Source organism: Mustela nivalis (genome assembly GCF_964662115.1).
Source record: "Mustela nivalis genome assembly, chromosome: 9".
In the NCBI taxonomy this organism is placed as follows: Eukaryota; Metazoa; Chordata; class Mammalia; order Carnivora; family Mustelidae; genus Mustela; species Mustela nivalis.
This window is the reverse complement of record NC_139028.1, coordinates 71330454-71357021: the sequence shown is the minus strand read 5'-3', so window position 1 is coordinate 71357021 and position 26568 is coordinate 71330454. Positions and strand designations below refer to the sequence as shown.

The window sequence follows — 26568 nt, the reverse complement described above, 5'->3', positions numbered from 1 at the left end:
AAATAAATAAATAAAATCTTTTTTTAAAAAAGTTAAAGAGTGGGGCGCCTGGGTGGCTCAGTTATTGGGCATCTATCTGCCTTTGGCTCGGGTCATGGTCCCAGAGTCCTGGGATCAAGCCCCGCATCAGGCTCCCTGCTCCAGAGGAAGCCTGCTTCTCCTTCTCCCACTCCCCAGCTTGTATTCTTGTGTTCCCTCTCTCACTGTGTCTCTTTTTGTCAAATAAATCTTTAAAAATCTTTTTTTAAATAATAATAATAATAAATAAAATACATAAATTAAAAAGTTAAAAAGAGTTATCTGAGGAGAAAAAATTATTCTTAAGAGATCTTTAAAATGAAAATGGTGTTTGAAAAAAATTTTAACATTGTCTGGTAAAGTTTTCAATGTGTGTAAATTAATAAATATGACAATTATAAAGCGGGGAGGTTAAAAGGACTAAATGGTCATAAGTTTTCCACATTTCTCCTAAAGTGGTAAAATATTAATTCTAAGTAGACTGAAAAGTTAAGTATATATTATAATCTCTAGAGCAGACATTAAGGAAACTATATAAAAAAATACAGTCAAAAAACTCAGTATCAAGGCACCTGGGTGGCTCAGTCGGTTAAGCATCTGCCTTCAGCTCAGGTCATGGTCCCAGGGTCCTGGGGTCAAGCCCCATTTTGGGCTCCCTGCTCAGCGGGGAGCCTGCTTCTCCCTCTCCCTCTGCCTGCAGCATCCCCTGCTAGTGCTCACTCTCCCTTTGTCAAATAAACAAATAAAATCTTTAAAAACAGGGCGCCTGGGTGGCTCAGTGGGTTGGGCCGCTGCCTTCGGCTCAGGTCATGATCCCAGGGTCCTGGGATCGAGTCCCGCATCAGGCTCTCTGCTCAGCAGGGAGCCTGCTTCCTCCTCTCTCTCTCTCTGCCTGCCTCTGCCTACTTGTGATCTCTCTCTGTCAAATAAATAAATAAAATCTTTAAAAAAAAATCTTTAAAAACAAAAACTCAGTATTAAAATGAAATACTGAAGTATATTCAAGTAATCTAAAAGAAGGAAGGAAAGGAGAAACAGTGGAACAAAAAAATTGGAAAACAGAAACCAAATAGTAAAATTAATGGCCTTAAATCTAACCATATCAATAATTACATTAAATGTAAATGGCCTAAACACAACAATTAAAAGACAGAGATTGTCAGAATGGATTAAAGAACAAGACCCAACTACATGCTCTCTAGAAGAAATCCACTTTAAATATAGTGGTATAATTAAATTAAAAGTAAAAACAATAAGGGTGCCTGGGTGGTTCAGCCTTTGGCTCAGGTCACACATGATTCCAGGGTCCTAGGACTGAGTCCAGCATGGGGCTCCCTGCTCAATGGGAAGCCTGCTTCTCCCTCAGCCTGCTGTTCCCCCCACTTGTGTGCACTCTCTCACTCTTAAGTAAATAAATAAAATCTTTTTAAAAAGGTAAAAAGTAGGGGCGCCTGGGTGGCTGGAGGATTAAGTCTCTGCCTTCAGCTCAGGTCATGATCTCAGGGTCCTGGAATCGAGCCCCGCATTGGGCTCTCTGTTCGGCAGGGGCCTGTTTCTCCCTCTCTCTGCCTGCTTCTCTGCCTACTTGTGATCTCCCGTCTGTTGAATAAATAAATAAAATCTTTAAAAAAAAAAAAAAGGTAAAAAGTAAAACACAGCTCTATTCGTAATCATCAAAAAGGGGAAATAATACAAATATTCAAGGATTAATGGATTAACTTGGGTATATCCAGACAATGGATTAGTTAATAAAAATAAGTATGCATACTGGGGCACCTGGGTGGCTCAGTTGGTTAAGCATCTGCCTTTGGCTCAGGTCATGATCCCAGGATCCTGGGATAAAGATCTACATCAGGTTCCTTGCTCAGCAGGGAACCTGCTTCTGCCCCTGCCTGCTGCTCTCCCTGCTTGTACTTGCTCTCTCGCTCTCTCTCTCTGATAAATAAATAAAATCTTTTTTTAAAAAATAAGTATTAATACATACACACAATAACATGGATGAATGTCTACGGCATTACCCTGAATAAAAGAAGCCAGTGTCAAAAGGCTACATACCAAATGGTTTCATTTGCATGACACTGTGGAAAACACAAAACTATAGCAATTAAGAATAGAACACACCATTGGCAGACCACAGCTGGAGGTGCAATGGCAATATGAAACTTTCTGGCATGACAGAACTGATGGAAACCTGATTTAAATTCCATAGAGATTTGTACATGTGTTTAAACTCATAGAACTGTACATCAAAAAGTCAATTTTACTGGAGTTTAAAAGTAAAATAAAGATTAAGAGAATGATCTCTGTGAACCCTTCCAGACTATGATTTTATGAATGAGAAGAAGAAAGAAGTGTGAAAGAAAGATCAAGGGAGGAGGGTGAATGCTAAATCCTACTGACATAAAAGCCACCACTCATAAAACCCTTCTGATTACTGCACAAAATAAACAAAGCAAATCCAATCTTCAGAAACTCATTCCCAGAAGAGGCTAAGAAAACCAGACATTCAGATCCAAAATGTGGATATTAGAAAATGCCTGTGAATGGCTCTTCTTGTCTGTTTCTATATTTTATACTTTCAAGAAGCTGCCAGTTTCTCCTGGCTAAGTGCCACTTTCCCTGCTTGGGGTTACTCAGTTTACAAGCATTCCTTTATTTATATCCTATACTCTCAATGATGGGGTCTTTGGCAGTCACAATAAAGACTCTGCCAGAAAGATCAGGGCTCCTCACCGGAACTAAAGTCCCTGAGGGACGCAGCACACGAGTGACCGACCTAAAGCCCGCTAGGCGGTGAGGTGTTTCTAACAAGTGCCCCATCACCAAAGCCCCCAAAGGAGGAAGCCGCTGGAGACCAGGCGCCGGGCACTTCTCCCTCCTCTGAACAGCCAGACTGCCTCGGGTGCAGCTGGGTTTTGAGGGCTGCCCGGGTGTGGAGCGTGCGCTCTGCAGAAGGTTCTGCCTAGCGACCTTGGGTAAGTCCCTTCCTCTTCCAGAGTACAGCGGTAACCTGGGTATTCTGTCTAATGAGGAGCTCCCCCTCGCCCTCTTCGAGTCTGAGACTTTCTGGGCGTCCCCCCGAACGCCCCCCATCGTACCTTGCCGAAAGGAGCCCGCCAAGCCCCTCAGACCCCATCCCCGCCTAACCCTCCCGCCACCGCTCACGGGAAGCCCTGAGGGGACTAACTACCCGCCCCAGCGCACCGCCCGAAGGCAGGAACGAGGCAGAACGCCAAACCCCTGTCTCTGGCCCCTGTGCGCGGAACAGGCCGCCCGGCCGCATTCCTGCTCACCCCCCCACCCTGGGCTCACCGCCCTCCCGGGCCGGTTTCCACCACCGGGGGGTGGTGGAGCGCGCGCCGGGGAGAGTCGGGCTTGGGGACTGGGACGTCGGAGGTTGGGGGGGGCGCCCACCTTAAGCTGGGATTTAGAGACCTTGCCGCTGTGGTCCAGGTCGAGCGCGGTGAAGGCGTGCCAGATGGCCTTGAGCAGCTCGTCCTTCAAGCCCCCCATGGCCGCGGCGTGGCTATCCTGACTGCCAGCCCTGCCTCGCGGACCCCAGGGCGAGTCTGACACCCCTCCGTCACCGCCGCCACAGCCGCGGGCCTTTCAGTCACCTGACCGTGGCAGGCCCCGCCTCTTCTAAGCCCCGCCCCCTAGGCTCCTGCTCCGAGCCTGGCGCGCTGGGGTGGGAGTGCAGGGTGGACTCGGCAGTGCACCGGGATTCCCACCCGTGCTGGCCTTCCCTCCCGACTTGGACGCTGAGCACAACCCCGCAGGTGCTCGTGTACCCCATACCTACTCGGGCTACCTTTGGGGCTTGCGACCCCCATTCCTAGGAAAAATGAGAGTCGGGGTGAGGCAGCTTCCAGCCCGCGCACCGCAGTGGGAAAAAAAGAGCCCCGCAACTGTCCCGCGGACGCGCCACTGTCTTCGGGAGAACTAAGAAGAGCCGGAAAAGCCCCTGAGCAGTGGGTCCGTTGCTAGCTCAGCTCCTAGCCAGAGAGGATGTTGGGGGGAGGGGGGAGGCAGGGAAGGGCTTCTGAGAGAAGGTTTGTATTAACTTCTCAAACGTTTCTTGATGCACACCATGTCTTGGGCAGTGGGGGCACAGAGACGAGGTTTAAGGTTAGTTGAGAAGCCACAGAGTCAGGCAACCCTTTCTTCCTAAACCTCAGCTGTTGAGGGTCAGTTCACAATTTAGGAAGGCTTTGATCCCGGTTATTGTGCCGTTTTTGGTATTTCTGTGCTTGCACAATAGGAGTTATGAGAGAATCACAGCAAATCACTCCACCTATTTTACTAGTTAGAATGGGCGGACCATTTAAACGAACACAGCCAAGCCTATAACAGCAACCTCTTCATCATAGATGTTTAATTAGTATCTGTTAACGACGGTCACCTCAGCTCTCTGGGCTTCAGATCCTCCACATACAAATGAGCATGTTGCACCAGCTGTTCTGGAGGGGTTTCTCTCATGTTCACATCCTGGGATAATAAGGATTGCTGGCTGACTCCAATCTGATGATGTCACCAGGCACAGTTAGTGCCTTGCCTCTCCAATCCAAAACTAAATCTGGGCAATATGGACAGAAGAACAAATACCAAGAGTTTTCAAAAAAAGGTCATTCTCAGATCAAGTTTGGTTTTTGTTTTCCTCTTTTATGTACCTAAATACACACATATGTACCTTATAAAAAAGGGAAAAAGCATCATAAGGAAGGGGATTGGGAAAAAGCAGAAAAGGAAGAAACTGCTCAATGAGTTAGAGACCAAAGGGAACTTGGTAGGCCAGAGGAAAGGATCACCTAGGTGAAGGGAGGGGGCATAAGCAGAGGGACTGCTGGTCCCTCACTCTGACCTTGAGGCCCTACCTCACTCTATCACCATTTGCCAGGACTTATGTTGACATGCCAGTATCATTTCTATCATTTATCTTCCCAGCTCCAGGCTAAATCTGCCAGTCAGGAAAAATACATGATTCAACCTTTAATTTCTGAAGGCCAACTCAGCTTTCCCTAGGCAGTGACAAAAAAGAAACTCTCCTTATTCTCAGGGTTCAGTTTAACCAGTAGGTGGTTCTCTCAGTATCTGTTAGCACCAAACAGGTATTTCAAAGCTTTTTACATATATATAATCACATGACTAGGATATTCTGAACTTCCAAATTCCCATTTCTCCCACAATCCCAATTCTCATAATCCAACAAGTTTTAAAGCAGATAGATGTCATGAAAAGAGCTGTGCTTTGGAACCTAACAAATTGTATTAGTTCTCTAGTACTGTGTAACCAATTAAACCAAATTTAGCTTAAAACAATAATAAACATTATCTCAAAAAAGAAAAAAAAATCTCATATTTTCCAGTGGGAGGAATGGGACACACAACTTGTCTCTTTAATTCACAGGTCTTCAGATGAAATAGAGCTCCAGTCAAGGAGCCTCATACACCTGGTCGTGACTTAGGCAATCCTGGACTTTCAAGGCAATTCCATGAAAGGTACATGAATTGTAGTGGCTGGGATGAGGTAAGGACTATGGTGGATGGTCTCCAAGATGGCAGCAATTAACTCTGTTCCTCTCTATGGATCCATACTGATCTAAAGATCAAGAAGTAAGGGCGCCTGGGTGGCTCAGCCTGTTAAGAGGCTGCCTTCAGCTTAGATCATGATCCCAGGGTCCTGGGATCGAGCCCCACATCAGGCTCCCTACTCAGCAGAGAGCCTGCTTCTCCCTCTCCTTCTGCCTGCTGCTCTGCCTACTTGTTCTGTGTGTGTGTGAAATGAATAAATAAAATCTTAAATAAATAAATATCAAGAGGTAAATCTAATTCTCCTCCCCTTGGATATGAACTGGGTTGAGCGGCTTATTTGACCAACAGAATGTGGCGAAGTAACAGCTTCGGACTTTTTTTTTTTTTTTTCTTTCCAGCATAACAGTATTCACTGTTTTTGCACCACACCCAGTGCTCCATGCAATTCGTGCCCTCTATAATACCCACCACCTGGTTCCCCAACCTCCCACCCCCCCCTTCAAAATCCTCAGATTGTTTTTCAGAGTCCATAGTCTCTCATGGTTCACCTCCCCTTCCAATTTCCCTCAACTCCCTTCTCCTCTCCATCTCCCCTTGTCCTCCATGTTATTTGTTATGCTCCACAAATAAGTGAAACCATATGATAATTGACTCTTTTGACTTAGTTCACTCAGCATAATCAAAAATACGGAACGCTTCACGAATTTGCGTGTCATCCTTGTGCAGGGGCCATGCTAATCTTCTCTGTATCATTCCAATTTTAGTATATGTGCTGCCGAAGCGAGCACCAGCTTGGGACTTCAGCTTGGGAATCAGATGACAAAACGCCTTTCAGCTTTCACCTGGATTTCTTGGAATTCTTTCTTTGGAATGTTCCTTCTTGGAACCTCACCACCCTGCTGTGAGAAGCTAAGGTCACATGGAAAAGCCACATGAAGAGAGAAAACAATGCTGGCCATATCCTAGCTGTTTCAAACATACAGCCGGGACATAAATGAAGGAACCATCTTGGATGGTCTAGCCCCAGCAGACACTGCATAGAAAAGAACCCAAATCTCAGACATATGACCCCAGTCAAGCTGTCCCTACCATCTCCAGCCATTTTTGTGCCATCACCACTGAGGCCCCCAGACGCTGGGAAGCAAAGACAAACCATCCTTTCTGTGCCCCGCCCAAACTTCTGACCCCCTGAATGACTATAATGAAATGGTAGTTGTCTCATGCCACTAAGTTTTGAGTGGTTTGTTATGTAGGATTAGATAACTGAACAACAGTGAAAAGATAATGTTCCCAAGATAATGTTTCCTTCCCCAAAGAAGATTCTGGTCTGGCCTACTCATTCTTCCCTTCCCCTGATTTCCAGGGGAGTTCTACCTTCCCAGACTAGTTCTTAAGCTGTTCTTTGTCATGGAGAACTAAGAAGAAAAGAAGAAGGAAAGAAGACTACAATGCAGAAATTTGGGATGTGGGGGGAAGAGGTGAAGGGACAGTTGTTGAGAAGAAAAGAAAAGCAGCTCTAGCATGTGAAGGCAATGGGTAGGAAAGGGGGGATTCTCACAAGTCTCATGGAAGACTCCATGAGCTTCACAGCCTTTGAAAGGTATAGATAAAGGATTTGAAATCTTTTCAAATAGTTTTGGCTAGATAGACTTTGTTCTTTCATTCAGGACCAGATTAATTATGGCTAATACTTATGGCTTTTAAGTGTTATAAAGGGCACTCCCTCCCCTTGGACCCCATTCCAGACCACGCTGTGTTTTTCTGCTAAGTGCTACAGAGGAAAGTATGGGTTGATATGAGTGTGTACAGGTGAACATGTTACGCTCTCCGGAACAGGGAAAGCTGCAAATGAGGAGGGACAGTGAGGCTGAGTCCTGAAGGATGAGTTGTAGCTAACTGGGCCAACGTGAGAGAAGAAACTTCCAGACAAATAAGAGCCTACATAGAGGATGGTTTAATCAAGAAACCCAAGTGAAGGCCAGTGTAGAGTGTGGAGAACAACAGAGAGAGCAGAGAAGTGAGAAGAAATTGGAGAGGTTGGCATCTGAGGCCAAATAAACAAGGAGCGCCAGGCCTGTCAGTTAGGTCTGTAGAGCTCTTATCTTCCCCAGGGGTCTGAAATACCACGTAATCAGTGGCACGATCTGGCAGCAAGGAGCAGAAATGCCGAACAGCTCAACAGCTCGGCCTGAAGTTGCAGATGTGGGAGTGGTGTCCAGCCCCTGGCCACTTGGCTGCTGATAGCATCTCTATTACGGCCATACCACAGCTTTCCTAAGGACAAGTGGAAGCTTCTGGTTCCATGGGAAATTTCACAAATCAGGTTATGGGAGTCAGGCCAGCTCCACATCCTCAAAGCCAGGTGAAATCGCAATCCCCTCCACTGGGAAAAACAATAGCCCTCTCTGCCTCACAGGGGTGGGTTATTATGAGGAACAAATAAGATACTATCTGTGAAAGCACCTATATTCACTAAAGCCTATCTAAATGGGAGGGGCAATAGTGACGAACAAGAAGAAGGAGAATAATAATAGAGTTCTGATGCCAACAAGGACAAAAACCTCTGAGGCTTTAGGGTTGGGTGGTTTGCTCAAGGTGCAAAAGGAGCAAAATTTGAGCTTTTAATGATGAGAACCGTGTGACAGGGCTAATTCTTAAAGCCTTCTCAGACAACAGTAGCTGGAGTTTAGGCTGAGCCCAGTGTTCTATGGAATATCTTGACTTAATGATCTTCTGTTGAGACCAAAGTCGGATCTACTGACCCACTGAATGCATGAAAGTCAATGTCAACATTACCCACTGAGGATAGGGATAAGGGTAGGCTTCACAAAGGTGGAGATTGAGTCTTGAAAATTAATTAAAGGTTACAGACAGCTGGAGAGTAGAAGGAAGGACAGTTCAGAAAGAGGTAGATGAATGTGCAGAAGTATGAAAGCCAAAAAATAAAATTAAAAAAAAATAACTTCGGGGAGATAAAAAAAAGAAGGAAGAATGTAGAATGGTATTTTGGCTAAGGGCTCCTGGGTGGCTTAGCTGGTTAAGCATCTGGGCTCAGGTCATGATCCCAGAGTCCCTGGATCAAGCCAAGTAAGGGTCCCGCTCAGCAGGGAGTCTGCTTCCCCCTCTCCCTCTACTCCTCTTCCTCCTCCCCGTTTGTTCTCTCTCTTTCTCTCTCTCAAATAAATAAAATCTTTTAAAAAAATAGCATTTGGGCTACATGATATTGTGATTTATAATAAGAAACATATATAGTTGACCCTTGAACAGTGTGGAGATTAGGGGCACTAACCACCTCACAGCTGAAAATCCGTGTATAATTTTTGACTTCTTCAAAACTTAACTGCTGATAGCCCACTGTTGTCTGGAAGCCTTACTGATAACATAAACAGTCAATATATATTTTGTATATGTATTATGTACTGAATTCTTACAATAAAGCTAGAAAAAAGAAAATGTTATTAAGAAAATCACAAGGAAGAGAAAATACATTTATTGTACCCACTGTTTCGAAAAAATCCACATGTAAGTGGACCCATGCAGTCCAAACCTGTGTTGTTCAAGGGTCAACTGTATTTGGCCTTCTTCCAATCCCTGGCACAGAATTCCTAAAGCCCATGAATTTCCTAGGTGATGAGAATGACTAAATTGTCTTTTTTTATGTTCATGAGCTTTTGGAAAGCACCTGAGGATGAGGGCTGGTTGCCAGTGTAGCCAACCATATCATTAGAAGGTTGGAACTTCCACTTCCACTCTGACCACCAAGGGAGGGCAGAGGGATTGAAGGTTTAATCAATCACCAATGGCCAGTGATTTAATCATTCATCATTCTGTGATGTGATGAAGCCTCCCTAAAAGCCCAAGAAAACAAGGTTTGAAGAGTTTCTGGGCTGGTGAGCCAGCCCACACCCATGTGCAAGGCCCCACACTCTGCAGAAATCAGCTTCCATGTGCAAGACCTCACCCTATGTATCCCTTCATATGGTTGTTCATTCATTCTTTAAAATCTTTTGTAATATGTCAGTAATCTTGTAAGTGAACTGGTTTCCTGAGTTCTGTGAGGCACTCTAACAAACCAATCGGACGCAGGGAAGAGGGGTGTAGGAACCTCTGATTTCTAGCTAGTCTATCAGAAGCCCTGGTAATAACCCATGCTTAGACTGGTGGTTAACGTCTGCCCGGTGGGACTGAGCCCTTAAACTGTAGCATCTGATGCTATCTCCAGGTAGATCATGTCAGAATTGACACCAGCTGGTGTGGGAGAACTGCTTGGTGTAGGACAAACCCACACATCATAGTTGGTTTCAGAATTATAGGTTAAGACACCTTGGTCTTTGCAGTCAGAAAGATGACCCAAAAAAGAGTTTTGTGTGGTGTGTGTGTGTGTGTGTGTGTGTGTGTGTGTGTGTTTAAGGTGAAACTGAATGCAAAAGCCAGACAGGGCCTCCAAATGAGTAGTAAAATCTACTAGATTTCACTTCTGGAAAAAGGACTACACAGAGAGGAGGGGAATTGGGTGCAAAAGCAGTGGTGCAGAAATCAGGGAGAGCAGCCAAACCAAAGCTCCAAACCCAGGGGTGGGAGGCAGAGCCTGAAGACGTGCTTGATTTGTACATGGTTCCTGTGGTTAAAGGCAAGAGGTTGACCTGAGGGCTTACGGGTTAATGTCTATCCCAGATGGGACATACAAGTAGATGAGTGGAGGAGACCAGCTAGAGAAAGCCGAAGATGAAACAAGGGTCTAGAGTCCAGGAACACCAAAATTTAAGGGATGGTTTGAAGAGGAGTCCTTGAAAAGGACTAAAAAAATGTAGCCAGAGAGGTCATGCCCCTCATTCTTGAATTAATTCTTGATTCTTCCCCCTCCACCCTCTCCATCAAAACTCCTCTTCTGAGTGTGAGAAAGCAATCTGAGACAAAGTGATCCACGTTTAGATTTGAATGACCAATTCTTCTCTACCTTCATCCTTGAGTGTAAATCTCCAAGTGTAAATTCATCTCCAGTGGATAAATGTTCAGCCTACTTGGGAGTGGTAAAGAAAACTTCAGTTGTGGCTATTTACTTCAGCTTGGGGAAGAGAAGCCAAGGAGAGAGTTGAAAGCAGCTATGAAGTCCCTCTGAAGTCCTAATTTAGTGACACTCACGTGGTCCCCTCCTTCCCACCTCCCATTTTTATTTTTAATTTAATTTAATTTTTAAGTAGTCTCCACACTGAGCGTAGAGCCCAGTTCAGGGCTTGAACTCATGACCCTGAGATCAAGACCTGAACTGAGATTAAGAGTCAGACACTTAACCAACTGAGCCACCCAGGAGCCCCTACTCTCCATTTTTAATGGGGGGTATTCATGGTTTGAATCTGCTGGGAACGTCTAACTGATGGCCATGCATACCTAGAAACTCTGGGAACTAGGACAAGCCAAACAGTAGTGTCCTGGGTGTAGTTCAGTTTCAGGTTGAATATCCTTCTTTCTTCTTTCCCTTTATTGACTCTCAGCAAGGACAAAACAATTTAGGTCCTCAGACTCCATAGAGGAAACTGATGGAGAGAGTAGTAGAGAAGAGGACATCTCTTTCCATTCATTCTCTTTCTGGGAGAGGCATCAAACATCTTTTCTTCTGGTATAACCATTATGAAAAACAGTTTGGAGTTTCCTCAAAAAATTAAAAATAGAATAATCCTATAATCAGCTTCAGGTCATGATCTCATGATCTTAGGGTCATGGAACTGAGCTCTAAATGGAGCTCCATGGTGGGCTTCACACTCAGGAGTCTGCTTGGGGATTCTCTCCCACTCCCTCTGCCCCTCCCCCCACTCACACGTGCACTTTCTTGCACACACTCGAACCCTCTCTCTCTCTCACATAAATATTCTTTTTTTAAAAAAAAGATTTTATTTATTTATTTGACAGACAGAAAGCACAAGTAGGCAGAGAAGCAGGCAGAGAGAGAGAGGAAGAAGCAGGCTCCCCGCCGAGCAGAGAGCCCGATGCGGGCTCGATCCCAAGACTCTGGGATCATGACCTGAGCCAAAAGCAAAGGCTTTAACCCACTGAGCCACCCAGGCACCCCACACATAAATAATTCTTTAAAAGAAAAAAACTTTCCATTTTTATCCAACTGGAAATTCCTTTTGTTCTAACAAAAATATACTTCCTTAACATACCATATACTTCCTTTTTTAACCTCTCACCAAATCTATATTATAACCTCTTCTCTTTTATAATCTTTATTTGAATCACCATCCAGAAGTCTCTTGACTTATGCAAATTTGTTTGCATTCTTTTTTGGTCCAAAATAAATTTAGTACTCAACTGTAAGAAAGATTTTCCAGTTAACTCTTACTGTCTATACCATGGTTATTTATAGATGACCTGTGTTCTGCTTCAATTCAAATCCTTTTTTCATAAGAATCTCGGTATAAATATAAAATAAATGAATAGAATAGTGTTGTAATCAAGTGAAACCTGATGACAAAGCAACTCATATATATTTCATGATTTGTTGTTGTAATGAGATAATTCAGCATGATGGAAAAGTTTATATATTTTTTTTAAGATTTTTTTAATTTATTTGACAGAGAGAGAGAGCACACAAGCAGAGGGAGAGGCAGGCTCCCCACTGAGCTGGAAGCCAATGTGGGACTGGATCCCACGATCCTGGGATCATGACCTGAGCCAAAGGCAGACCCTTACCCAACTGAGCTACCCAGCCACCACTGGAAAAGTTTATATAAATGATGATAATAACATAGAAGGATGGTATGTCAAGGGTTAGATGGTAGGAGAGAAGGAAGGAAGGAAGGAAGGGAGGCAAGCAGGCAGGCAGTCATGGAGAAAGAGAAAAGGGGAGTGAATGACTAATATATATGGCATGTTTGTATTTCTCTTTATTTCCAGTTATTCCAAATAACTGGGTCAATACATAACAAAAGACAATACAACCAATCATACAATACAAAGTAAAACTTTCAAAATACATAATTTCAGGGTCGCCTGGGTGGTTCAGTCATTAAGCATCTGCTTTTGGCTCAGGTCATGATCCCAGAGTCCTGTGATCGTGCCCAGCATGGGGCTCCCTGCTCAGTAGGGAGCTTGCTTCTCTTTCTCCCACTCCCCCTGCTTGTGTTCCCTCTCTCACTGTGTTTCTGTCAAATAAATAAATAAAATCTTTTTTTAAAAAATCAACAACACATAAGTTCAGGGACCCCCCCCCCAATGAAAGGTGTAGGCCTGACAAATAACACCGATGGAGCAAGTACAGTTTAATAACTTTTTTAAAATATTTTATTTATTTATTTGTTTATTTGACAGACAGAGATCACAAGTAGGCCGAGAGGCAGGCGGGGAGGGGGGGGAGGCGGAGCAGGGAGCCCGGTGCAGAGCTTGATCCCAGGACCCCGGGATCATGACCTGAGCAGAAGGCAGAGGCTTTAACCCACGAGCCACTCAGGTGCCCCAAGTTCAATGTTTTAAAGGAGTCAAGTTTCTATATAGTGTATGATTCCATTTGTATGAAATGTCCAGAGTAGACAAAGCCATACAGACAAAAAGTAGTTTGGTGGTTGTTCAGGGCTTGGAGGAGGGAAGAAATGGAGTGTGAATGCTAACCAGTTTCTTATTGGAGCGATGGAAATATTCTTTTTCCTTACTTTCTTCCTTCCTTTCTTTCTTTTCTTTTCATTTTCTCTCTTTCTCTCCTTTCTTTCTTTCTTTCTTTCTTTCCTTCTTTCTCTTTCTATCTTAAGTAGGCTCCATGCTCAATGTGGAGCTTGAACTTATGATCCTGAGATCACCAGTCACATGCTCTACTGACTGAGCCAACCGGGAACCCCTCCATGAAAATGTTCCAACAGTGATTGTGGTAATGGTGGCACAGCTCTGAAGACACTAAAAACCATTGAATTGTATACTTTAAATAGTCAATTGCATGGTATGTGAATTTTATCTCAATAAAGCTGTTATGAAAGTAAGGTCAGCCTGATGTCTGACAGTTCAGGATTAGAAGTTCCCACCACCACCCCCCTGCTGCCAGCCAATAACAAATAATTACAAATAACAAATCAATTACAAATAACTCCAACCTACACAAACAACCAAACATAAGTAACCTACAACTGTGGCCAGTATGAAATGGTATTATTTTAATTGGGGATTACTAAAATTACTGTAACCCTAGAAGAGTATCAAAATAAATATTACTTATAGAGATAAATAAAATCTGTGGTTTTAATATTTTAAAATTAGATTTAAGCGTAGTTGTAGCCTGTGATTATTTTATTTTCGCGTTTCTGCCTGCCATTTTGTGTGTTAGGATGTTTGAAATGTTCAAAGAATCGATCGGTTTGTGCATCTAATTTGGATTGTTTAAGTGAATTTAACTAAGTGTATGCAGTAATCATTAAGGCGGATTGCCCTACACTCATTCACTCTGGGATAATTAGTAAAAAGGCAATTGGCAGTCCCATGGTCCTAGCCAGTGACTGGTCTAGGAATAGACATGTGACACAACTCTGACCAATGAGATGTAAGCAAAAGTCCACTCATGGGGCTTCTGGGAAAGGTTTCCATGGTCTCCACTCCACAACAAGGAAATAAAAGTCCCACTTCCTGATCTGAAATGTTGTGTCTGCATAGGATAATGTCATTGCAGCAGCCCCGTCTTGAAGAGCCTGAGGGTGTTGCCAAAACACGGAGAAGGGTAGAACCAAGCCCACCCTACCATGGGGCTTTACCTTATTATAATAAAGCTATTTTCTTATTATTTAAGCCACTTTGAGTTAGGGTTTTCTGTTATTGTCACCCCCAAAGAAATAGAAGTTATAATCAGGATTTAAATGTAAAAATGTTTAAGAAATTTTTATTTTCTAAGTTTTACTAAGCACGTAAGTTTGATAAATTGAGCATCAGTTGTCTTGATACTGGGAGTTGCAGAGAGAATTCCTCTGCACACGCAGAAGCCCCTTGGACTTTGAAGAACCTAGAAGCAGCACCAACAGACAATTTTCAAAGAGGGATTCGTTCCCTTGATCCTTGTATGAAAAGCTACTGGTAACTTGACACATCTTCAACTGTGGCATTAAATATAAACTCTGAGAAGACAGATCTGTCCGAATCACAAACACTGACTTCTGGTATCGTTTCTGGTGGAGGAATAGAAGTTAGAGAACCCAAAGGAACAAAACACAAGTCATCGTGCTCTCCGTCAGTGACTAAAGGAGACTTCACAGGCCAAGAGTCCCCAACTCAAATGCCTTTAGGGTTCAGGCAATTTCTGTGACTAAAATTGAGTGGAAGTGAGGCAGCAGGAAATGACAGTCCCACCTAGAGGATCCCAGCCCCAGATGATGTTACTATGAGGAAAAGCTACAGCTTCAGTGTTGCCAGACTGTCCCCTTTTAAGAAAAGCCAGAAACCTGGATCATATGAATTTTTAGATCAAGCTAACCAATTCAACTTCAAAAATAAAAGCAAAACATTGTGTGGCCAAACAAAACACATCTACAGGCTGTCCACAGGCTACCAGCTTGCAACCTCACCCCACTGATTTGTAGCATTCCCATAGAGCAGATGTGTACGGCTGTGACATCTGTCCTGTGCTGCCAGCTAGGGCCACCATTTCCCTCCCACAGGTGCTTCTTAGACACTTAAATTCAGGGCCACCAAGCCCAAAAGAGGTGATTCATACCAATAGCCCAGCCAGAAGGATTAGCTGCAAAATGTACCTGCAGAGTTGAATGAATGATTTGTCATGTGGGGCTGCTTAAATGTTGTCCTCTGGGGATCCTGGGTGGCTCAGTCAGTTAAGCAGCTGCCTTGGGCTTGGGGTCATGCTCCCATGGTCCTGGAATTAAGCCCCACATTGTGTCAGGCTCCCTGTTCAACAAGGAACCTGCTTCTCCCTCTCCCTCTCCCTCTACCCCTCATCCTGCTCATGCTCTCTCTCTTTTGCTCTCTCTCTCTCTCTCTTTCACTCTCTCTCTCAAATAAACAAAAATTTTTTTTAAATGTTGTCCTCTACTTCAAAGCAGAGTGACACATAATTTGCATTTCTATCCTTTGCCAGATCCAAGTGATTAGCTACAAATGTGATCAGTCCTGCTGAACTCCTTTTTTGTGTTCCTAGGCTTTCTAAATTAGGATCAACCATTCACTCACAGATGAGAGAAACTAGACACACACACACACACACACACACACTGATTCTTCTAGTCACTGGACCCTCATCACACATCTCCAGACCTTCCCAGTTTTCCCCAGCACAGTCTGCAGTCTGCAGGGGTCACATGACAAATATTCCCTGGTTTCTCGAAGACTTAAGAGTAAACCCAAGGTCTGTGAATGCCTCTGACTCATAGAAAAATCTGCTCATTTTCATGGGTCTATTTGTGTGTTATTTTAAAATACGTGTGCTATGACACATTGTAACAGGAGGAACTTAGGTTAGATATTAAGAACAGTTTCCTGATGAACAGATTGTGAAACATGAGAGCAGGTTATGAATGAGGAAGTAGAGGCTACGTCTCTGCTGGACTTTTCCACGAGGGTAAACGCCTGATTCTGCCAGATGCTATCACTGAAGTCAGCAGCACTGGTGTGAGATGTCTCCACCAGCCTGCTCCTCACTTAGTACGAGCTGCCATTGATAACATGCTCCTTGTTATAGGTCCTTACCAAGTCCTCCCAGAAACCCCTGTAAGACCAATTATCCCCATTTTACAGATGAGGAAGCTGAACTTCATTTCAGAGAGATGAAAATAACTTGCTTCACCCTGGCAGGGTTAGGGTTAGAACCTACCTCTGTGGGACTTCCAAGCCTAGGCTCCTTCTATGAGACCATGTTGCTGCAGGTCCCTTGGCAGAGCCCCCATAACTACCTGGGGGAAGAACAACCAAAGGGCAGGTTCCAGCAAAGAAAATATTCCCCAAAACAGTTGTGAGAGCGCTGCTGAGACCCAAAAAAGGAAACCAGCGTCAGGAAGAGAGATAAGATGCCAACCAGGGAGGAGAAAGAGACAAAAAGGGGAGGCGAGGTCAGAACCTGGAAGTCAAGGGATATCCTTTTAGACTATGAGTCTACACTGACATGGACAGTCCAGGAAATGAAGATAGTGACCAGGGACTTCCTTTGAAACAACACCCCCCTTGCGCTGCTGAGCCTGCCAAGCACCAGGCTGGATGCCGCTGACCCTCCCAGCTCAGATTTTCCTTAGGTGACTCCTGACTTGCTAACAGCGCCCTTGGACAACTCCCGTTCCCACTGTCCCACCCGCCAGCAGTTGTCTTTGATGTACAGGAACTGGAACACTTTCCAGCAATGGCTTTGCAATGTGGTCAGGGGTTTATGCTTGTGTTCAGAATACCTGTAAATGGTATAACCTCCCTTCTCTAAAATATTGGCCCTGGTGCTTCCACCCTGCTAGGGCCCAGGCTCCTGGAATAGCATCATTGCTACTACATAAGAGAGGGCAGGTTGGAAACCAATGGGTCCCCAGAGCCCCAGTATATGGTATGTTAAGCCACACTGATTTTCCTACTTAACCCTTGTGGCTGAAAATAGTTAGTATCTGTATTGTGAAATCAGCCAAAGAGCAGCTCCAAGACAACTCCAGTTGCGGGGGAGGGGGGCGGGGGGGGACAGGGGGAAGACTCTCTATACATTATTTTAAGAGGTAATCTGGGTCCCTCTTCTGTTTTATTGAAGTATCATTGGGGCACCTGGGTGGCTCAGTCATTAAGCATCTGCCTTCAGCTCGGGTCATGATCCGGTCATGATCCTGGGGTCCTGAGATTGAGCCCCACATTGGACTTCCTGCTCATCAGGAAGCCTGCTTCTCTCTCCCCCACTGCTTGTGTTCCCTCTTTTGTTGTCTCTCTCTGCCAAATAAATAAAATCTTAAAAAAAAAAAAAGTACAGTTAACACACCGTGTTACCATAGTTTCAGGTGTACAACCTAATGAGTTGACAATTCTATACATTACCCAACGCTCCCCACAAATGCTGTCACCAGCTGTCACCAAACAATGTTATTACCATCTTACTGGCCATATTTCCCTATGCTGTCCTTTTCATCTCCATGACTTATTTATTTTATAACTAGAAGTTTGTGCTCTTAACAGCTTGGTTTCCCAAACTCCAGAGGGCTGTAGGGACTCCAGACTCTGTGCTCAAATAGGAAATTTAAAGAAATGAGCACAACCACAGAGACACAGAACAACAGACTCACTGGCTTGAGTTCCCAGCTGTTCGACTAGAACTGACACCCAGTTTCTTCCGTTAAACTCAAAACTTCCGAGGAGCTTGGGCCTCGAGGAGCAGAAGGCAGACCCAACTCTGTCCCACTGGCCAGAGTTTTTTGGGGGAAGATTTTTCATTCAGTCTGTACTTTCCTGATGCACACTGCTCTACAATAAGGATGGAGAGAGAAAAAGTAAAGCAGAAACTTAAAAAAATAAGTCAGGTCTTTTCTTTTTTCCTGACTGGTCATAGCTTGGCCAGGTCAATAAATCAGTGCAAGGACACATCCGCCTGAAATTGTTTATCTCACTTCGCCCTCCACTCAGTACAAAAAAAAAGCCAGAGCTGACTTATCTATGACTCCAGCAGAACGTTAAAGCTCTCCAAAGCCTTCTGAGAGTTTGGCCTAGGGAAAAACAGAATTCTGGGGAATGCTTTGGATTTTAGGTTCATTCAGTCATCCCACAATCATTTATTGGGAATTAACTGACTTTCTAGGTGCTGAGCTAGGAGTGGGGGAGTACTCCAGAATGACGAGAGCACAGATCCTGCTCTCCAGCTGCTCAGGGGGTAGAGGGGAGACAAAGCATGAATTAGAAGGCTGTAGATAGAAGGAAAAAAATGCTAAGTACCACGAGAGAGAGAAAAAGAGAGAGAACGAGAACCACATAATACTCATTTATATTTAAATGGGACTTTCTAAAATCAGTCTCCTTATATTATCTCAATTGCTCCTCAGCACACCTGTGGCAGACAGACACCTGCTGTGATTCTTCTCTAGCATCCTCTCACCGTTCTGATCAATGTACCCTAACTTCTCACTGGAGAAGCTCCACCTACCCACTCTCATCCCATGTGCTGTTGCCAAGACTACACCCCAGCATCTGAGGTCGGACAAGTCTTCTGTGTCCCAGCTGATCCAAGCAGCCAATTCTCTGGCCATAGGGACCACCTTAGGGATGGGAACATGACCCAGTTAGAGCAATGAAAACTTGGTTGGGACTCCTGCAAAAGTTCTCGAGCTTGTCTGCTGGAGTTGAAGCAGGGCTTGGGTTCTCGGACTGCTGCCAGCCATCTTGTCACTCTTTGAATCTGAGCCTGAAGGCGTCAGTAAAATGCAGCGCTGAGAGTCTTGATAATATCATTAGAGCTCTGAATTCACCAATGCCTGAAGCCATCTCTCCCCCTAGACTTTTCAACTGTGTAAACCATTAAGTGCCCTTTTGTCAGAAGCTGATTTGGGTTGGGTTTTCTGTTACTTGAAACAAAAAGAGTCACAAAAAAAGGCTCTAACTCTATGAGATAAATATGTCCATCTCTGTGTCACAAAAGAAACATTGAAGGTCATATAGGAAAAAAAAAAAAAAAAAACCCAGCTAAGGAATAGCAGGGCCCCATCCAGAACCCACAAGCCCTGATATCAATTTATCGGTTCAGTCCTTCACATCACAACTGCTTCCCTCAGTCACAGAAATCCTGAGGAATCACAAATACCTAGGCTGGAGAGATTAGCCAGGCTTCATAAGAGTACCAGCTGAGCTGGACTGTGAAAGACAGGCTGGATTCCACTCAAGCTGATGGCAAAACAACTATGGGTAAAGGAAACATCATACACAAGGTCATGGATATGAGAAACTCAGGGGTAGCTGGACAAGAGCAAGTACTTCGGTTTGTCCAATGCTTTGGGGGGACAAGAGAAGATAATAGAAAGCTTATTTATGATCAGCAAGTTTGGGGAACTTGAAATTTATCCTGAAGGTCAAAAATTTCCAAACCCCACTATATTGAAGAATTGGTTTCAAGTGACTGGAACTCAGTTTTGGCTAAGCTTGGTTGTACAAGGTCTTGGGGATAAGGTCCTGGAAAGAAGATTCAAAAGAACGCAGTGAGGAGAAAGAGTCACATTCTTGGCTCTAAGTTCCAAAATGGTATCGTGAAACTAGGACAAGATGATGGATCTGAAGCAAGACTCACCTCTTTGAGACTGAAATCAAGAAAGGGAAGTTCTCAGGAGCCAGAAATCAAAGCCAAAGCTAGCACAGTGAACAGAATCTGAAGCTGGGACAAGATGGCCTTAGAGATTAAGGACATTTTAACATCGATGTGGCAACAAAAGATGAGGTATTGTGCCCTGACGAGATCTGGATTGGTAAAAGAGGTCCTACCTGCTCCCCATAGGAGGATAGAAAAACCAAAGAGGGGAAGGAGCAAGAGAACTTGACATTAGCCCAGATTACAAGGAGAACAATCGTCTGTGATAAACTGGAGCCCCAAACCTGTTTTTGACCAGCATGGGACCTGAACTCACAGGTATATCAGGTCCTGTGCCTTATCCATTAGGGGTAGGTCCCAAGATATTGAGTAATATAGAAGCAAATTCATATCTCCAAATTCATAATAAGATTGAAGAACATCAATTATAAAAGACAAAAAACGTAAAAGCAATCTATTAAAAAGAGTACCTACAAAAGACTAACAAACTGTAGGAAGCTACTCAACATCAGCAACGATAAATGCCAGAAGACAAAGAGATATCTTAAAACTGCTAATCTATGGAGCTGCAAAAGACAACAAAAATGAGAATCAGGAGAGTACCAAGGAATCATGCAGAGAGTGATATTTTAAGAACCAGGCAGTAAGGGATGCCTGGGTGGCTCCGTTGGTTAAGCCACTGCCTTTAGCTCAGGTCATGATCCCGGAGTTCTGGGATCGAGTCCCACATCAGACTCGCAGCTCCTTGGGGAGTCTGCTTCTCCCTTCTCATGCTCTCTCTCCCTCTCTCAAATAAATAAATAACATCTTAAAAAAAAAAAAAAAAAAAAAACAGGCAGCAATACAGCATTCTTTACAATAGCCAAAACATAGAAACAACCTAACTGTCCATCAATGAATAAATAGATAAGAAAATGTAATACACACACACACACACACACACACACACACACACACATACACACACACAGGAATATTATATAGCCATAAAAAAGGAAACCCTGCCTTTGGTAACATCATGGATGGATCTTAAGGATATTATGCTAAATGAGATAAGTCAGAGAAAGACTAATACTGTCTCGTCTCACTTATTTATATGGGTGTCTAAAAAAATAAATAATTCAAACTCAAACAGATTGGTGGCTACCAAACCTGGGGGTTGGAGGAGTGGGCAAAATGGGTGAAGGTAGTCAATGTATGAACTTTCAATTATAAGATAAATAAATCATGGGATATAACATACCTCAGTCAGTTAAGCGTCTTCCTTTGGCTCAGGTCATGATCCCAAGGTCCTGGGAGCAAGTCCCACATCAGGCTCCCCTGTTCAGGGGAGAGCCTGCTGCTCCCCCTGCTTGTGCTCACTCTCTCTAACAAATAAATAAAACCATTAAAGAAAAAAAGTTCTCATCACAAGAAAAATATTGTAAATATGTATGGTAATGGTTGTTAACTAAACCTATTGTGGTAATCATTTTGATATATATATATCAAATTATTACATTATACACCTAAAAAATATGATGTTATATGTCAGTTATATCACAATTAGAAGAAAAAAACAAAACAGGTGGTTAATTATGTCAAAAGCTGCCAAATAGGAGCACCTGGATGGCTCAGGTGGTTAAACATCTGCCTTTGGCTTGGGTCATGACCCCAGGGTTCTGAGATTGAGCCCCTAATTGGGCTCCTTGCTCAGTAGGGAGCCTGCTTCTTCCTCTCCCTCTGACTGCTGCTCCCCTGCTTGGGTGCGCACTCTCTCTCTCTCTCTCTCTCTGTCAAATAAATAAATAAATAATCATTAAAAACTGCCAAATAGTCAAGAACAATTAGGGCAGAGAAACGTCCATTGGATTTGGTAACCTAGAAATCACAAGCGAACCTGACTTCATGTTCAGTATTTGGGGGGGTGGGGGTGGAGGACAGAAAGCAGGTGCCAGAACTCTGAAGTCAGCACAAGGAAGTAAATTTTTATCTCCAAAAACCCCTTTGCTTCAAACGTATAGCCATGGCATTTAAAAATGTAAAAGTGAAAAAAAAATTAAAAATAAAAATGATTTTTTAAAAAGACATAGCTGAACTCAGCTATCCCAATGAACCAAAAATGGAATAGAACACAGTATGAAGTCTTAGGTTTAGGGGCTCTAAGTCTAGAAGTTGTAGAGCAGCAGCTGGTCAAGAGTTCAGCTCCTTTGGGAATAAAGTGCTCCCCTCATTGTGGGAGACTGATGCTCACAGCTCCATACCAGAGGATGATGTGGGCTCCACAGCTTATTTAAAAAAAAAAAAAAAGATGAAGAAAATAGCTGTCAATCTGTGGGCTCTGTCTTTATTAGAGCCCCGAGAGGTGAGGAACAAAGAGAAATTGTCAAGTCATCTGCTGGCCCCATGACTAGATCCGCCATTTCCCTGATATCTGGGGGTGGAGAACCATGGGCAGAGGGCCTGGCTCTAGGTTGACACCCAGAAGGCCAGATGGAGGCATCCTGGGAAGGGATGAGGGGAAAGTAAGAGAGAGAGAAAAATCAAACAAAAACAAATACTTCCTCATTCAAAAGCTTATGAATAGTAATAATTCCAAATACTAATTCATAATAATTCCAAAACATATGAAAGGACCTCCTTGTGGGAAAGCTAACCTTTAAAATGAACAACCAGATTAGAAATTTTCTGAAATTTTCTCTGGAAATTTGTATAAGAGCATAAGGAAGCTTTAAAATAGTATGTTGAACATGTTCAGAGATGAATGTACAACTTCCATTTCAAAAGGAAAGTGTGAAGCAAAAATACGCAGAAATGAAACAACGTGCACCATAACCAATTGAAATCCTTGAAATGAAAAATACCCTACGGGCACCTGGCTGGGCTCAGTCAATAGAGCATAAGACTCTTGATCTCGGGGTCTTGAGTTCAAGCCTTGCCTTGGGGGCTGAGATTCTTTTAAAAAAGAAAAGAAAAATACTCTAGTTGAAATCTAAGGGCCATTAAAGGGAGAAATTCTAGAGCAAGTTACTCTCAAAGAGTGTATTAGAAAATTGGAAGAGGGAACAGAGGAATTTACTCAGAACACAGCATGAGATTAAAAAAAAAAAAAAAACAGCAAAAAAAATTAATTAAAAAAAAACAAAAACCCTATTCCTTTTTTTTTTTTTTTAAGATTTTATTTATTTATTTGACAGAGAGAGATCACAAGCAGGCAGAGAGGCAGGCAGAGAGAGAGGAGGAAGCAGGCTCCCCGCTGAGCAGAGAGCCGGATGCAGGCCTCAATCCTAGGACCCTGAGATCATGACCTGAGCCGAAGGCAGAGGCTTAACCCACTGAGCCACCCAGGCGCCCAAAACCCTATTCCTTTTTTGCAGTTCTTTGGAGCTCCTTTCTGTTTGCTAGGTGTGATGTATTCATGAATCACTGAATAAACCCAATTAGGTTTTCAAAAAAAAAAAAACAGCAATTAAAAACATGCAGAATATATGAGGTTTAAATATGTATATAATAGGAGTTCCAGAGAAAGACAATTGAAAGAAATAACAGAAAAAGCAATATTTGAAGAGAAAATTACTGAGCTTTTTTATTCCCAGAATTTAAGAAAAGATCTTACAAATGAAAGAAATTTATACTCGGGCAAATTATTATTCACATGTTGGGGCAGAGGGGAGCTCAGCATATAAAAACTGAGAAATGTTCGCTACTCACAGGTCCTTGCTAAATTACAGGATTTTGATTCTAACACATGCGTCTGTTTATATGTTCACATCTCCAAAATCATTATGTGTTACAATCAATCAGAAACTTTTTTTAGAAATATTTTTTTAATTTATTTTTTATTTATTTTCGGCATAACAGTATTCATTATTTTTTCACCACACCCAGTGCTCCATGCAATCTGTGCCCTCTATCGTACCCACCACCTAGTACCCCAACCACCCACCCACCTGCCAATTCAAACCCCTCAGATTGTTTTTTAGAGTCCATAGTCTCTCATGGTTCACCTCCCCTTCCAATTTCCCCCCACTCCCTTCTCCTCTCTAACTCCCCATGTCCTCCATGCTATTTGTTATTTATTTATTTGACAGAGAGAGATCACAAGTAGGCAGGGAAGCAGGCAGAGACCGGGGTGGGGGAAGCAGGCTCCCTGCTGAGCAGAAAGCCTGATGAGGGCCTCAATCCCAGGACCCTGGGATCATGACCCAAGCCGAAGGCAGAGGTCTTAACTCACTGAGCCACCCACGCTCCCCCAATCAGAAACTTTTATTTTTAGTTTTATTTGCTCTTAAAAGAAAGGTCTAGACTTTTATTTGCTTAGTTTTCTAGGTACTTATCCTAATATGCCATTGAATGTTCCAATAGCTGTGCAAATGTGCTCTCCAGGATCATTCCCATTAGGCACTCTGTCTGTTCCAGCTATTCGAAGAGCTCTTGCTGGAGCCTTCGGACTTGCTCCAGAATGAACTGGCTGTTCTCAAAGTCTATGGCATCATCCCTACCTTAGAATTCCTATTCAGCATTATTTTGGTGATTTCCTTCACCTCTGTTCTGTGATGAAGACCTAGTTTCCTGGGTCCCATTATTCTTCCCTTTTGGTTTGTTCCCCTTTTAAATTTTATTTTATTTAAGATTTTATTTATTTATTTGACAGAGAGAGACACAGTGAGAGAGAGAATATACAAGCAGGGGGAGTGGGAGAGGAAGAAGCAGGCTTCCCGCCGAGCAGGGAGCCCGATGCAGGCTCCATCCCAGGACCCTGGGATCATGACCTGAGCCGAAGGCAGATGCTTAACAACTGAGCCACCCAGGTGCCCCTTCCCCCCTTTTTTAGTGGAGCAAATTCTCCTGTTGTATCCCAACAGTGCACTGGAAGGAACATTTTTTGAGATTTTGCACTTCTGAAAATATTTTCTTACTCTCACTTGGTATCTTGTTAGGGTTAGAGTTCTAAGTTGGAAATTATTTCTTTCTCGGTATTGTGAAGGCATTTTCCTATTGTCTCATAGTTTTCCATGAGAAAACTGAGAATTCAGATGCACCTGATCCTTGAGCCTTGTGGAAAACTGTTCTTCCTTTCTAAAAGGTTTTAGGAATGTCTCCTTGCCCACCTGTTTTGGAATTTCTCCATAGAGTACCTATTTTCATTCACTCTGCTAGACTTTTTTTTTTGGACAGAGAATGAGAGATCACAAGTGGGCAGAGAGGAAGGCAGAGAGAGAGGAAAGGAAGCAGGCTCCCTGATGAGCAGAGAGCCTGATGCGGGGCTCAATCCCAGGACCCTGGGATCATGACCTGAGCTGAAGTCAGAGGCTTCAACCCACTGAGCCACCCAAGCGCCCCCCACCTTTTTTTTTTACTCTCTACTAGACTTTTAATGGGCTCTTTCATACTTCATGATGAAGTCTTCATTCCAGCTTCAAGTTTTTTAGGGTGAAGGCCTCATCTCCATGTCAACATTAAAATCCCATCCTCAGTGCCTTACCCCTATTTTGTTTCAGCTTCAGATTCTGCTCACCATATGAGTTTTGAGCTCCTCTTTAATTTCTGGTACCTGGGGATTTCCCTTTCTTGCTCCCAAACTGCCTTGGTGACATCATCCCAGCTCATGGCTTTTATTGCCATCTATAATGACAACTAGCAAATTACTTATCCAAACCTGCAGTCAACTGCTCCTTGATACCTCCATGTGTATATCCAATAGAAACCTCAAACTTAACATTTCAAATTTAAACTCCTGATACTCCTATAAACCTGCCTCTCCCTCCATCTTCTGCTCCTCAGTAAATGGCCTTCTTCTATGTGCTCAATCAGAGTCACCCTTGACTCTTCCCTGTGCCACACCCGTATTCAACGCTGTCAGGAAATCCCCTCAACCCTGCCTTCAAAACATACCCAGAAACCAGTGAATTCTTACCATCTCTAGTGCTAACACCTGGGTCTACACCACATCAAGTTTGGCCTCTATTATTAGCCTTCAAGTCAGTGGTGTTGAACTATCACTGTTGTCCCTTGTCATTGAATGCCACCAATAAACTACAGCTCCTATATTCATATTCGTTTTTCTTTCTCTTTTTTTTAAGTAGGCGCCATGCCTAATGTAGGACTTGAACTCATGACCCTGAGATCAAGAGTTGCATGCTCTAGCCACTGAACCAGCCACACACTCCTTTTATTCTTTCTTCTTTCCTTTTTTTAAAGTCTTCATGTTCTTGAGGGACCCACTCCCTCAAATCCGCACTGGCCCTGTACCCTGCTTTAAATAAGAGAAAGTGGCAAAACTGATGCTTGCCAGTGATAAGCCAAAACCTTAAGAAGACCCCATAGCCCTTGGGTGCCCGGATGGCTCAGTTAAGCATCCAATCCTTGGTTTCAGCTGTTGTCATGATCTTGGGTCGAGAGATCGAACCCCACGCTGAGCCCTGTGCTCAGCGCAGTCCGCTAGAGATTCTTTGTCTCCCTCTGCCCCTCCCCCTTGTTCATGCTCTCTCTCAAATAAATATAATCTTTAAAACAAAACAAAAATCCAAGAAGGCCCTGTAGCCCTGAACAGCCATGTAAGAAGCTACACTGTTTGGGACGCCTAGGTGGCTCAGTTGGTTAAGCAACTGCCTTCGGCTCAGGTCATGATCCCAGCATCCTGGGATCGAGTCCCACATCGGGCTCCTTGCTCCGCAGGGAGCCTGCTTCTCCCTCTAACTCTGCCTGCCACTCTGTCTGCCTGTGCTCGCTCTTCTCTCTCTGACAAAAAAATAAGTAAAATCTTTAAAAAATAAAAATTTAAAAAAAAGAAGAAGAAGTTACCCTGTTGGAGAG

General features: G+C 43.6%; 1 protein-coding gene and 1 long non-coding RNA gene across 5 annotated transcripts in view; one reads left to right on the top strand and one right to left on the bottom strand.

Moving 5' to 3' along the window:
* Nucleotides 1–3662, bottom strand: part of SWAP70 (switching B cell complex subunit SWAP70) — a 67887-nt gene extending 64225 nt beyond the window's left edge. For 2 of the 4 annotated variants that reach the window (XM_082683102.1, XM_082683101.1), the window contains exon 1: nt 3433–3662. Coding sequence is in view for 2 of the 4 variants with exons in the window: in XM_082683101.1 (XP_082539227.1) it covers nt 3433–3531 (99 nt within the window). In the remaining 2 variants the exon portion in view is untranslated. The remainder of the gene's footprint in view (nt 1–3432) is intronic. The other 2 variants (XM_082683104.1, XM_082683103.1) reach the window with 2 other exon arrangements.
* On the top strand, nt 2395–8109 carry LOC309840737. Its single transcript, XR_014298763.1, has 3 exons — nt 2395–2993; nt 5425–5516; nt 6314–8109. It is a non-coding gene; the product is annotated as an uncharacterized lncRNA (long non-coding RNA).
* The last annotated feature ends 18459 nt before the right edge of the window (nt 8110–26568 follow it).